A 15,013-nucleotide genomic window follows, 5' to 3' on the forward strand; every position below is an offset into this window, starting at 1 on the left:
ATAGCAGTGGGATAATATATTTTAGTTGTTTATTAGCAGTAGAAGTAGTTACTTCAGTGGTGGTGGAGGGAGGACGGATGGAGGGAAGGAGGGAGTGATGGCTGAAAAGATGTAAGGAGGGAGGGAAAGGAGGACAAAGGGAAGTTAGGGGCAAGGAGGTATAGAGGAATGGAGAGGGAGAGAAATTAATCGAGAGGTAGATTGAGAGCAGAATGGAGTGATGGCGGGAAGGGAGGTATGATAGAGCTCACTCCTTCGTCTTCCTGGCTGTTGTCTGTACATTATTGAGGTTCTACAGCGAGAGGTGAAGCATATATAATTAATATGAGAGGAGACTGAAAAGGAGAGATGAGGATATTTCACCACACACACACACCGGTGAGAGAGTTGAACCTCGGGCAACACACACGGTTGTGAGGGTCATGGAATTTTGGATGACAGTAATTGGCCAGCCACATTATTTCCCGCCACACATTGTCTCCTCTCCTTCGCTCCTGACTGTATGTGCTGCCATAGAAATGTAATTAATACATTCTATTTCTATGTTTGCTGCTGCTGCTGCATTGTGCGGGGCGTTGCCTAGGCGACCGAAGACTCATTTGCTAGTTTCATCAAGGCGCAACAAAGTTTCATCATGTCGTTAAAGGGATAGTTCACCCAAATTACACAATGACATATTGGTTTCCTTACCTTGTAAGCAGTATGTGAATTAGGTGTGACAGAAATCCATGCTTTAGTTGCCCTGGCACTGTGTCCACATGCTAATCTTTTAGCGTTTGTGGCACAAACTCCAATCAAGTCATGGGACCGATATTAGCATTTTTAACGCATCATTTTAAAAACGTCTATGTGACTTTTTTTGAGCTTCACAATCAATTTGAGATACTTTCAGATTATTTGGACATGATGCACAAAAAATGCTAATATCAGTCATGTGTGAACTATCCCTTTAAGAGTTCATATTACTGCATGAATGCCTGGCCATCTTCAGCCAGCTGTTCGCCCACCCCAACCCCCAAAAATGGTTATGTCACCGTTAAACGGTAATTGTGCCAGCCCTACACACACTAACACTGTTACAACTGCTGCTGTTACGTCTGCTCCGTCTAAACCAACCCAGACACACACAAACACACACTACATCGGAAGACACGTCGATATCTTACGCTTCAAGGGCCGAACCCCGACATGAAATTTGTGCGTGTAACCCCGACTTACACAAAATTCTCCTATTGACATCCATTCATGATTGACAAAGCCAGGCAGTGTTGCATCTCAGGAGAGGCTCATTTCCATCCTAGGCCCACTGATTTAACGAGTTGGCACTTCTACGGCAATAATAGAGTTCAGAGTCGTTAACGGCTTCAAAGAAAATGAAACTTTCCGCACCTATGAGCTTGTTCAGTGGTTGGATGGATGGTGCTAAATGGTGTTTATTAATTTAGCTTCAGGCCGGTTCAGAGAAAGGCTACAGCTAGCTGAGAGCGAGAGAGAGAAACAGAGGAGGAGAAGGAGTAGGATGAGGAGGAGAAAATGAAACATAACAACAGCACCTCCGGGCACTACAACACCTACCTGCTTGCAGACAAACTAAACCGCATCCCCCACATGCTCTTGTTAAAGCCTCCAATATACATGACATCTGAACGTCCCCGAATGGAGATCGAGACCATATCCATTTCCACAAATGACCACTATATCAAGCGTTTGGGAGAATGAGAGTTACAGACGATACATTTTCTGCACTATTTTGTGCAGCACCTGAACAAAGGGGATACAAATATGGATATACCGCCACACGGGCACAAACGCACGCGCACACACACTTCCGAGTGTTTAATAAGTGAAGCTACACTTGCGGCGCAAACCAGGAGTATTGGCTTATGGAGTGGACACATATTTACATTTACATTTAAGTCATTTAGCAGACGCTCTTATCCAGAGCGACTTACAAATTGGTGCATTCACCTTATGACATCCAGTGGAACAGCCACTTTACAATAGTGCATCTAAATCTTTTAGGGGGGGGGGGGGGGGGGGGGGGCAGAAGGATTGCTTTATCCTATCCTAGGTATTCCTTGAAGAGGTGGGGTTTCAGGTGTCTCCGGAAGGTGGTGATTGACTCCGCTGTCCTGGCGTCGTGAGGGAGTTTGTTCCACCATTGGGGTGCCAGAGCAGCGAACAGTTTTGACTGGGCTGAGCGGGAACTGCACTTCCTCAGTGGTAGGGAGGCGAGCAGGCCAGAGGTGGATGAACGCAGTGCCCTTGTTTGGGTGTAGGGCCTGATCAGAGCCTGAAGGTACTGAGGTGCCGTTCCCCTCACAGCTCCGTAGGCAAGCACCATGGTCTTGTAGCGGATGCGAGCTTCAACTGGAAGCCAGTGGAGAGAGCGGAGGAGCGGGGTGACGTGAGAGAACTATGGCGCCCCAGATGGCGCCCCAGACGTCACTTAGCCAAAGGTCACTGTTGATGGGACACTGTAGCAGCACATAAACAGGTACACTGTTACACACACAGGCCAAATGCTACCTCGCAGACTATGTTGCATACAATTTTGCCAGGTGACACACAAGAGGATACCAACACGGTACACTTGCATGCACACACACACACACAACGCTATTCAATTGTGCAGGTGAGACACTCACTGGCATGCTAATGTGTTGATTGTGCAGTCTGATGAGGTCTGGAAACACCAGTGTTTAAAATATTTCATCGAAATAGCGATTGAGGAGCAAGAATATTGTGTTAGACTGGTGTCAGTCTGGGCAGTTTAGTGCAGTTTGTCCATTCTGCCGCAGAGGTTTACTCATTGTCCCCCTGTTGATGTATGTCTGCTGCTTTTAAACAGCTCCCATTGAAGAGGCTTGAGACCTTGTCTCATGCTATGGGAAGCGCCACAGGACAAACTTTACAAGCTTCTGGATAGCTGAAATGTCTGTGACGGTTTTCTCCCGAGGAGACTAAATATGATAAGCACAACATGAAAGGTAAAGTGAAGGTTAAAAAAAAAAACATGGTTTTGTTGCTTATTTCAAATGCCCTTCTGAGAACGGTACGCGGAAAGGGTTTCCGCCCTGCGACGAGCAGCACTAGAGATGTGAGCAGGAGTGCGTGTGTGTGTGTTTTGCTACACTCTAGACTCCGAGAGTGCTCTGACTGGGCCTTGTTCCATTCTATTACTGTCACACCGGTGGTAGGGGGCCGTGTCCCAGATCACACAACTACTGAAGCAAACCCACCTGCTAGAGACGGCGCTTGAGTGCACACGGCGGCTGTGCAGGTGTGAGATATCGCCGTGTTGGACTGGGGATCTAAGGCAGAACATTTAGCGCTCTTCTAACACTCAAAAAACAAATATGCTCTCCCCTTGCTGGCTAGATCAACAATCAACAATGTATGTGTGTGTGTGTGTGTGTGTGTGTGTGTGTGTGTGTGTGTGTGTGTGTGTGTGTGTGTGTGTGTGTGTGTGTGTGTGTGTGAGAGAGTGAGAGAGAAACAGAGAGAGAAAGAGTCAGACTGAACACAGCGACCATCCTTTAAGGGAGCTGCGCTGGAACAAGCAGTGCCAGCTGTGTGTGTGTGTTATAGAGCTGCTGTCTCTTTGTGCTCTGCTGTCTTACCCTCAGGGGAAACATCAGGGGTCTGGGCTGAGGTGATAAGTGCTGTGGGACACCGCCACACAGTGCCGACATAAACAAACATGCAAACAAAACCGTGCGCGCGCAGACACGCACACACACGCACACGCACACGCACACACACACACACACACACACACACACACACACACACACACACACACACACACACACATACACTCATTCCCACACACCCCTGTGCGTAGATGTGCACCAACACACCAAATTATTCAACCTGTTCAGGAGAGTAAGCGGGCGGTTGGTAGAGTAATGTCATACTTCAATATATATAGCGTTATTATTTTACCCACTGTGAACCACCCGTGGAGCCTGCAGAGGAACCATGATTGTCCACAGACACACAGCAGGACGGACACACGTAAAACGAGAACCATGGCTCAGAAAGTTGCCAATGGTTTGAAACAAAACCAAATACCAACACGCTCTGCAGTGGGGAGAAAATGCTGTGGTTGTAATTTAACAGAACACACTGTCCTCTGTCTCTCTGTGTGTGTGTGTGTGTGTGTGTATATAGACTCACCAGTTTCTTCCTCTTGTCCTGTTCTGTGGGAGGCTCCTCATCGTCAGTCAGCTTGGGTTCCTCGAAATGGCTCATCAACATACAGCTAGCAGAGAGAAACACACACACACACAGTTACACATGGACAGACAGACCTGTACCAACATATACATGCACCCGACGCACGCACACATACATACATGCAAGCGCGCCACACACAGACAGACACATGTACAATGCGCCAACACATATGGCCCAACGGGTAGGCCCATGAATCATGCAGCCGTGTGATTGATAATGCAGTAGTGAATGTATCATAGACATGGTGACTGTGATGAAGAGTCTTCGAGGGGAGAGAACCTTAGGGCATGACATCATCTAAAACCCATGATGCACTGCGGCATCACTCTCGTATATCATACACGCCAGATAATCGCTGCATACACAAACATTCCCTAACATACATATTTACACACAAAAGTATTATACAGGTGATTCTCATGAAACCAGTTTCAAACATGTCTATAGCAAATTGGGCAACAAAACCATGATGCATCTGCAAATATCAACTATCATTCTGCGGACTAAGATGTTTCGTTTTTGGCAAAGTGTCTTATTTTAAATACACTTTATCCCGAATCCTTAAAATGTTCACCCCAAATTGTCATTACCGAAATACATCCGGATTAAATTCTTTGGTAATTTTTTATAAAGTGTTAAATTAGAAAAACCCAACATGCATGAATAAAACACAAAATATGTTGTCGTTTGTCCATAAATCATAAAAAAAAGGTTACATTAAACTACAATATTGATTAAGTAGTAGAACTTCATTTATTTGCTTACTGTACATGCATTCAGAATGAGGTTCTTATTCTCAAACACCCCTTTGACCCCACTTCACCTTCGCATTACCGAAAAGGCTGAAGCTCAAATTGGATAAAGATGTCAAATACAATTTGATTCTAATTGTATAATTACATTTTTAATTAGTGGAGCAACATAAAAAATATATTTGAAATTTATTACTTTTTTGGACTGTTACAGTAATGAGAACTTTGTGGAAATGGTGGTAAAATGCATAATATCTGATCGAAAAACATAATAATAATTATGAAATAGATAAGTACAGATCTAATCTCAGTGATCCAAGAGGAAATGTCGTGAAAAATGGCAAGATTTTTGGGGTCAAATGTCAGTTTTGTGAGAATGACCCACACATGGATACACACACACACACACACACACACACACACACACACACACACACACACACACACACACACACACACACACACACACACACACACACACACACACACACACACACACACACACACACACACACACAAACACACAAGCATGGTGGTGACAAACTACCCAGTAATTCCTCACTATTTGCATCAACTTTTTTTATCTCCATCAGTGTGTCCGTTTATTGCATTTGCAAACAATAAAAGCAAGAAACTTCCATTTGCTAGGATGCCCAGAGCTGATTCCTAACAACTTTCAACAACAGCCAAAATAACTTGAGGAGTTGAAGTGTGAACACCGCATGCCAGTTTGCTGTCTGGGCGGGGGTCGGTAGCGCTGGGGCTGCTATCATATGTCTGGGGTAAACACTATTACGCCGTGCACTATTGTTCCCTGTGCCATTTCACGCACCATTAAATCCCCAGATTGGCACAGCCACCGAGAGATGTTATGTTGAACCAGCACACCTCCTCCTTATGGGATTAGATTACTTTATCAAACTTTCTCTTTAGGCTTTTGGATTCGATGTCTTTCAGATTCCTACCGCCGATTCCGATTTCACGTAGGCGCCCTCAGATTCTAACCGTAGACACTGTGGTTCTTGCTTTCTGTTCCTCACATTCACACAGTTTAAAGGACCAGACTAAATCCATTTTTTTGCATCACATGCATTTCCATTTCTGTCATCGGTTCTATTGACTGTCGTGGTGGTCACGCTGTGGGCAAGCTATGGTCATAATGTGGCGGTGCTGTGGTCGTGTTGTGGTCGCGTTCAGGTCAGACGTACTCTTTGAGGGTTCCTGTGTCGGAGTCTTCCGTCATCACGTCATGCAGCGCCTCCACACAGATGTTGATGATGCCACAGAACTTCTCCTGGACCACACTAGAAAACGCACCAAAAAAAAATCACATTAAAAAAGGCAAACTGCAACAACAAACATTCGCAAACAAACTGCAAAAAAACAACAAGACTATGAACAACAACCATTTAAATTACACTGGAACAACAACAACAGGAGTTAACACACAGAACATCTCCACACTGGGACACAATAAGAGACAGTTTCTTCTGGATCATCCACAGTGTCCGGTATCAAACAGTTGGATCAATGGTCCCTTTGAGAATTGTGCGTGTTCCCGCGTGGCTCAGCTGGTAGAGCAGCCAGGGCTGTGGGTTCGATTCCCACGGGGGACAAAAATGAAAATGTATGCACTCATATAAGAGGGTCTACTAAAATGTCAATTGTTTCAATTGAAATAATGTTTGTACCCTGTGCTGCTACCATGCTGTGCTGTTGTCTTAGGTGTTTTGTCCTATGTTTTTAATCCCCGTCCCCGATGGAGGCCTTTTGCTAGGCCTACATTGTAAATAAGAATTTCTTCTTAACTGACTTGCCCAATTAAATAAAGGTTTTATTCATTGATGTAAATATCGCAATCGCCATCACACTGCCCTATCCCCCATCTGGACAAGAGGAACACCTATGTAAGAATGCTGTTAATTGACTACAGCTCAGCATTCAACACCATAGTACCCTAGAAGCTCATCATCAAACTGGAGGCCCTGTGTCTCAACCCCGCCCTGTGCAATTGGGTCCTGGACTTCCCGACGGGCCGCCCCCCAGGTGGTCATCTCCACTTCGCTGACCCTCAACACTGGGGCACCACAAGGGTGCATGCTCAGCTCAATCATCAAGCTCAATCCTCCAACTCAATCATCAAGTTTTCAGGCGACACAACAGTAGGGGGCTTGATTACCAACAACGACGAGACAACCTACAAGGAGGAGGTGAGGGCCCTCGGAGTGTGGTGTCAGGAAAACAACCTCTCACTCAACGTCAACAAAACAAAGGAGATGATCGTGGACTTCAGGAAACAGCAGAGGGAGCAACCCCCTATCCAAATCTACGAGACAGCAGTGGAGAAGGTGGAAAATGTTAAGCTCCTCGGCGTACACGTCACAGACAAACTGAAATGTTACACAAACTTTAACAGATGCACAATCGAGAGCATCCTGTAGGGCTGTATCACAGCCTGGTACGGCAACTGCACCGCCCTCAACCACAAGGCTCTCCAGAAGGTAGTGAGGTCAGCACAACGCATCACCGGGGGGCAAACTACCTGCCCTCCATGACACCTACAGCCCCCGATGTCACAGGAAGGCCAAAAAGATCCTCAAGGACAACAACAACCCGAGCCACTGCTACAATCCAGAAGGCGAGGTCAAAAAGGTGCATCAAAGCTGGGACCGAGAGACTGAAAAACAGCTTCTATCTCAAGGCCATCAGACTGCTAAACAGCAATCGCTAACTCAGAGAGGCTGCTGCCTACATTGAGACCCAATCACTGGCCACTTTAATAAATGGATCACTAGTCACTTTAAATAATGCCACTTTAATCATGTTTAAATATGCTACATTACTCATATCATATGTATATACTGTATTTTACACCATCTATTGCACCTTGCCTATGCTGCTCGGCCATCGCTCATCCATATATTTATATGTACATATTCTCATTCACCCCTTTAGATTTGTGTGTATTAGGTAGTCGTTGGGAAATTGTTAGAGTACTTGTTAGATATTACTGCACTGTCGGAATTAGAAGCACAAGCATTTCGCTACACTAGCATTAACATCTGCTAATCATGTGTATGTGATCAATAACATTTGATTTGTCCCAGAGTCTGTTTGGGCTATTTATTTCTTGACACGCTGACTAATAGAACAGATACACTTTTCTCCTATGGGGGGATAGTAGATTGACATAGGCTAGTGATGTTGCTGTTCGTTACTCGTCTTGTTGGCTGAGGGAAAGTAAAATGGACAGTTATTCAAAGTGCACATCGTTTCGTGGATTCATTCGACCATTTAAGAAAAACAAGTGTCACACAAAACTTGAAAAAGCCATACAATCCACATGGGTAAAATCATTGAGGGTAACACACAGCGTCTGGGACTTTTTTCCATTATGGTCCGCAGAATTTGGTAAGAAGGAACACACAATGTTGCATCCTCGGCTTGGATGTTCTGTTAACGATAATTTAGAGGCGAAAGAAACACACACCTATTTAGGCGAGGCGCTGGCTAGCGGAGTAGAACACTTGAAAAATTAAAGGAGAGCAGCACACTCTTGGAGCTCAGATGCAATAATGTAATATCCAACGTTTTGACAGATAAGCTGTCTTGATCAGTGTTAATAATTACCATAATCCAAATGAGATCTGTCATTCTGAGCACCTTGGGTGGATGATCTAATCAGCTTACGCACCCATATTTCGCCAATGTCCGGTAAATTCAAATGTTGCTGATCAAATATCCTGTGCCACATTTTCCGAACGCAAACCCCGATGTGTGGCTTTATGTCACAGAAACGATATTGGCGCCATGTGTGTGCCAAACATGTACAGAGCATTCAGAAAGTATTCAGACCCCTTGACTTTTTCCACATTTTGTTACATTACAGCCTTATTCAAAAATGTATTAAACAAATAAAAATCTCAATCTACACACAAAACCCGATGATGACGAAGCAAAAACAGGTTTAGAAATGTTTGCAAATTTATCAAAAATAAAACTGAAATACTTTATTTACATAAGTATTTAGAAATTGAGCTCAGGTGCATCCTGTTTCCATTGATCATCCTTGAGATGTTTATACAATTTCATTGGAGTCCACCTGTGGTAAATTCAATTGATTGGACATGATTTGGAAAGGCACACATCTGTCTATATAAAGGTCCCACAGTTGACAGTGCATGCCAGAGCAAAAACCAAACCATGAAGTCGAAGCTCCGAGACAGCATTGTGTCGAGGCACAGAACTGGGGAAGGGTACCAAAAAAATATCTGCAGCATTGAAGGTCCCCAAGAACACAGTGGCCTCCATCATTCTTAAATGGATTTAGTTTGGAACCACCAAGCCTCTTCCTAGAGTTGGCGGCCCTGCCAAACTGAGCAATCAGGGGAGCAGGGCCTTGGTCAGGGAGGTGACCAAAAACCTGATGGGCACTGTGACAGAGCTCCAGAGTTCCTCTGTGGAGATGGGAGAACCTTCAAGAATGACAACCATCTGTGCAGCACTCCACCAATCTGGCCTTTACGGTAGTGGCCAGACGGAAGCCACTCTTCAGTAAAAAGGCACATGACAGTCAGCTTTGAGTTTGCCAAAAGGCACCTAAAGGACTCTGACCATGAAACAAATTTCTCTGGTCTAATGAAAGCAAGATTGAACTCTTTGGCCTGAATGCCAAGCGTCACATCTGGAGGAAACCTGGCACCATCCCTACGGTGAAGCATGGTGGTGGCAGCATCCTGCTAAGGGGATGTTTTTCAGCGACAGGGACCAGGAGACTAGTCAGGATCGAGGGAAAGATGAACAGAGAAAAGTACAGAAAGATCCTTGATGAAAACCTGCTCCAGAGTGCTCAGGGCCTCAGATTGGGGCAAAGGTTCCACGCCCAACAGGACAACGATCCTAAACACAGCCAAGACAATGAAGAGCGGTTTCGGGACAAGTCTCTGAATGTCCTTGAGTGGCCCAGCCAAAACCCGGACTTGAATCAGAGCGAACATCTCTGGAGAGATATCTGTGCAGCGATGCTCCCCATCCAACGTGACAGAACTGAGAGGATCTGCAGAAAAGAATGGGGGAAACTCCCCAAATACAGGTGTGCCAAGCTTATAGCGTCATACCCAAGAATACTCGAAGCTGTAATCGCTGCCAAAGGTTCTTCAGCAAAGTACTGAGTAAAGGGTCTGAATACTTATGCAAATGCTATATTTAGGTTTATTTTTAATACATTTGTAACAATTTCTAAAAAACTGTTTTTCTTTGTCATTATGGGGTATTGTGTGTAGATTGATGAGAAAAAACTAAACAATTTAATACATTTTAGAATAAGGCTGTAACGTACCAAAATGTAGAAAAAGTCAAGGGGTCTGAATACTTTCCGAATGCACTGTATGTGTGCAAACATGTGAATGTCTACATGGAGAGAAGTAACATCCCCGGGGACATACAGTATCAGTCAAAAGTTTGGACAAACCTACTCATTCAAGGGTTTTTCATAATTTTTTTTTTACTATTTTCTACACTGTTGAATAATAGTGAAGACATCAAAACTATGAAATAACACACATGGAATCATGTAGTAACCTAAAATTGTTAGACAAATCAAAATATATTTCATATTTGAGATTCTCCAAAGTAGACAGACACCCTTTGCCTTGATGACAGCTTTGCACATTCTAGACATTCTCTCAACCAGCTTCACATGGTGGCAGGTAGCCTAGTGGTTAGAGCGTTGGATTAGTAACCGAAAAGTTGCAAGATCGAATCCCCGAGCTGACTAGGCAAAAATCTGTCGTTCTGCCCCTGAACAAGGCAGTTTAACCCACTGTTCCTAGGCCGACATTGAAAATAAGAATTTGTTCTTAACTGACTTGCCTGGTTAAATAAAGTTAAAAAAGAGGAATACTTTTCCAACAGTCTTGAAGGACTTCCCACATATGCTGAGCACTTGCTGGCTGCATTTCCTTCACTCTGCAGTCCAACTCATCCCAAAACATCTCAATTGCGTTGAGATCGGGTGATTGTGGAGGCCAGGTCATCTGATGCAGCACTCCATCACTCTCCTTCTTGGTCAAATAGCCCTTACACAGCCTGGAGGTTGGTTTTGGGTCATTGTCATGTTGAAAAACAAATGATAGTCCCACTAAGCGCATACCAGATGGGATGGCGTATCACTGCAGAATGATGTGGTAGCCATGCTGGTTAAGTGTTCCTTGAATTCTAAATAAACCATTGACAGTGTCACCAGCAAAGCTCCTCCTCCTCCATGCTTCACAGTGGGAACCACACATACGGAGATCACCTATTCTGCGTCTCACAAAGACATGACGGTTGGAGCCCAAAATCGGACTCATCAGACCAAAGGACAGATGTCGACCCATCTAATGTCTATTGCTTGTGTTTCTTGGCACAAGCTTGTCTCTTCTTCTTATTGGTGCCCTTTAGTAGTGCTGTAACACTAAAATAACACATCCTAGATCTGAATGAATGAAATATTCTTATTAAATACTTTTTTCTTTACATAGTTGAATGTGCTGACAACAAAATCACACAAAATGATCAATGAAAATCAAATTTATCAACCCATGGAGGTCTGGATTTGGAGTCACACTCAAAATTAAAGTGGAAAACCACACTACAGGCTGATCCAACTTTGATGTAATGTCCTTAAAACAAGTTAAAATGAGGCTCAGTAGTGTGTGTGGCCTCCACGTGCCTGTATGACCTCCCTACAACGCCTGGGCATGCTCCTGATGTGGCGGATGGTGTCCTGAGGGATCTCCTCCCAGACCTGGACTAAAGCATCCGCCAACTCCTGGACAGTCTGTGGTGCAACGTGGCTATGGTGGATGGAGCGAGACATGATGTGCCAGATGTGCTCAATTTGATTCAGGTCTGGGGAACGGGCAGGCCAGTCCATAGCATCAATGCCTTCCTCTTGCAGGAACTGCTGACACACTCCAGCCATATGAGGTCTAGCATTGTCTTGCATTAGGAGGAACCCAGGCCCAACCGCACCAGCATATGGTCTCACAAGGGGTCTGAGGATCTCATCTCGGTACCTAATGGCAGTCAGGCTACCTCTGGCGAGCACATGGAGGGCTGTGCGGCCCCCCAAAGAAATGCCACCCCACACCATGACTGACCCACCGCCAAACTGGTCATGCTGGAGGATGTTGCAGGCAGCAGAACGTTCTCCACGGCGTCTCCAGACTCCAGACTCCACACATGTGCTCATGTGCTCAGTGTGAACCTGCTTTCATCTGTGAAGAGCACAGGGCGCCAGTGGCGAATTTGCCACTCTTGGTGTTCTCTGGCAAATGCCAAACGTCCTGCACGGTGTTGGGCTATAAGCACAACCCCCACCTGTGGACGTCGGGCCCTCATACCACCCTCATGGAGTCTGTTTCTGACCGTTTGAGCAGACACATGCACATTTGTGGCCTGCTGGAGGTCATTTTGCAGGGCTCTGGCAGTGCTCCACCTGCTCCTCCTTGCACAGAGGCGGAGGTAGCGGTCCTGCTGCTGGGTTGTTGCCCTTCTACGGCCTCCTCCACATCTCCTGATGTACTGGCCTGTCTCCTGGTAGCACCTCCATGCTCTGGACACTACGCTGACAGACACAGCAAACCTTCTTGCCACAGCTCGCATTGATGTGCCATCCTGGATGAGCTGCACTACCTGAGCCACTTGTGTGGGTTGTAGACTCCGTCTCATGCTACCACTAGAGTGAAAGCACCGTCAGCATTCAAAAGTAACCAAAACATCAGCCAGAAAGCATAGGAACTGAGAAGTGGTCTGTGGTCACCACCTGCAGAACCACTCCTTTATTGGGGGTGTCTTGCTAATTGCCTATAATTTCCACCTTTTGTCTAATCCATTTGCACAACAGCATGTTGAAATTTATTGTCAATCAGTGTTGCTTCCTAAGTGGACAGTTTGATTTCACAGAAGTGTGATTGACTTGGAGTTACATTGTGTTGTTTAAGTGTTCCCTTTATTTTTTTGAGCAGTGTATATTTGGTTACTACTCTACATGTTTCCATATGTGTTATTTCATAGTTTATGTCTTCACTATTATTCGACAATGTAGAAAATAGTAAAAAACACAGAAAAAACTTTGATTAAGTAGGTGTGTCCAACATTTTGACTGGTACTTTATGTCAGACAACCCTGGAGCAGAGGATCAAAGAACATATTTAACATCACGTTGGACCTTAACTTCCACTACAACACACATTGCTCCCCTCGTGTGTCGCGTCTATGTTCACCCTCACCTATTCACTTTCTCGCTCATATCATTTCTAGCCACATATTCCACTTTTCTCTTTCCCGCTCGCCCTCCCTCTTGGTCTTTCTACTTGCTTTGTTTCTCTGTCTGGCTTTCAGTGTCAGTCTGTCTCTGTTGGTTTCACTCATCTACCACTCACCTACGTTTGTTTCCAAGAACCCAATAATTGGCAGTCATAAAAACACATAGGCCTATTGTGAAATTGCAGTATTTCCTCCCTCTACGAACTAAAGAAGCTAATACCTGAAAGGGAATGAAGAGAACATCTCTCTAAGATTCAAAACCTGCTCTAGTCTCCACACCATTGGATTGGAAAATATTATCTAAGGTTCAAACGCTAATAGCGCGATCTGAGAAAGAAAAATCCCTCACAAAAGTTGAGTACCCCTAACATTCTAAACACTTCTCTATCAACTTTCCAGTGTTGTGTATGAAAGGGATAATAACGTAATAATAAATGAATAATAAGCTATCAGCGGTCTAAATGGGGGCTATAATAATAAAATGCCATTTAGCAGACACTTTTATCCAAAGCGACTTACAGTCACGCATGCATACATTTTACGTGTGGGTAGTCCCAGGAATCGAACCCACTATCCTGGCATTGCAAGCGCCATGCTATACCAAGTGAGCTACAGATGACCACAAAGCTGGGTGTGAGTAGCAAAGGCCAAGCTTGTATTTCAGACATTGATTTGGAGAGACAGGAAAGTCGATTCCATTCTAGTGACAGGGATTTAAGTTTGGCTGGAGAGAGCAGAGAGAGGTAAAGTGACTTCATTGATTATCCATGTGTAGTAATCTGTAGAGTGTATGTGTTGATAGATATTAGATTGGGAAGGAGCTGGGCAAAACCATTTATTTGGGATTTGATGGTACTTTAACGTATGCCTTTTCATGAGGCACAATGATGGTACCTCGACATCTGCTGAAGTACGTGTAAAAAAAGAAAATGTAGGGTGTAAAATTCTTGCTAAACTAGCCCACTGGTAGTGCTTTATTTGACAGTCATGTTTCAGTGATAACATCATGTTATTACTGTATGTTAGGTGGTAACCATGGTTACTATCTTGGAAGGGAGAGAGACCGGGGAGACATGAAGTGAGGGAGGGAAAAGACAGTGAGCAAGAAACAGAGGGTGAAAGAAGATCTGGATAAGAAAATTCTGCCAATAAGACAAGCAAAGAATGCATATTAGAAAGTAGGGAATGTGGGCAGTGATTGAAAATGAGAGGACAGAGAGACACATTTTTCTCTAATGTGGTGAAAACCCGATGGGGAAGACAAGGTCCATTTGATAGCTCAGCTCAGTGCATCAAAGAAATAATCTATCAGTGCTCAACTTTGGCAGGAGCTCATCGGAGCGGAGTGCCGGCACCTAAAATCATCTGCTGCTTAAGCTCCTTTTGCTCCTGCACCTAAATATAAACCGTACCGGCACCCAAATTGAGTACCGGCACCTATTTCAGACCAAGTCGAGCACTACAATCTATTAAACATCTGATGACACATTCACCAGAGTTCGTTACATGTTGGACCTTCAAGCCGTTTCAGTTTTCTGCATGTCATCCTCCATGTTTTATTTATTCATAGGTTCCAACAGTTCATATAGGCTGAATTATTGAGGGCACGCATCTGTGAGTATATGTAGCTGGCTGGTTCCAGTTCAACCTCAAGCCCCATTCCCTAGCAAGCTAGCTAACTAAGTTACTAGCTAGCCTTCTCACAAGTT

At 44.6% G+C, this 15,013-nt stretch overlaps 1 protein-coding gene across 1 annotated transcript in view; it reads right to left on the reverse strand.

Annotated features, from left to right (window-relative positions):
• ipo11 (importin 11) overlaps positions 1 to 15,013 on the reverse strand; it is a 229,252-nt gene that overhangs the window by 40,304 nt on the left and 173,935 nt on the right. Inside the window, exons 27-28 of the mRNA XM_055920298.1 lie at positions 6,203 to 6,298; positions 4,183 to 4,267 (exon numbers count right to left, since the gene is read on the reverse strand). Coding sequence (XP_055776273.1) covers positions 4,183 to 4,267; positions 6,203 to 6,298 — 181 coding nt within the window. The remainder of the gene's footprint in view (positions 1 to 4,182; positions 4,268 to 6,202; positions 6,299 to 15,013) is intronic.

Source organism: Salvelinus fontinalis, chromosome 4, assembly GCF_029448725.1.
Source record: "Salvelinus fontinalis isolate EN_2023a chromosome 4, ASM2944872v1, whole genome shotgun sequence".
NCBI classification, from domain to species: Eukaryota; Metazoa; Chordata; class Actinopteri; order Salmoniformes; family Salmonidae; genus Salvelinus; species Salvelinus fontinalis.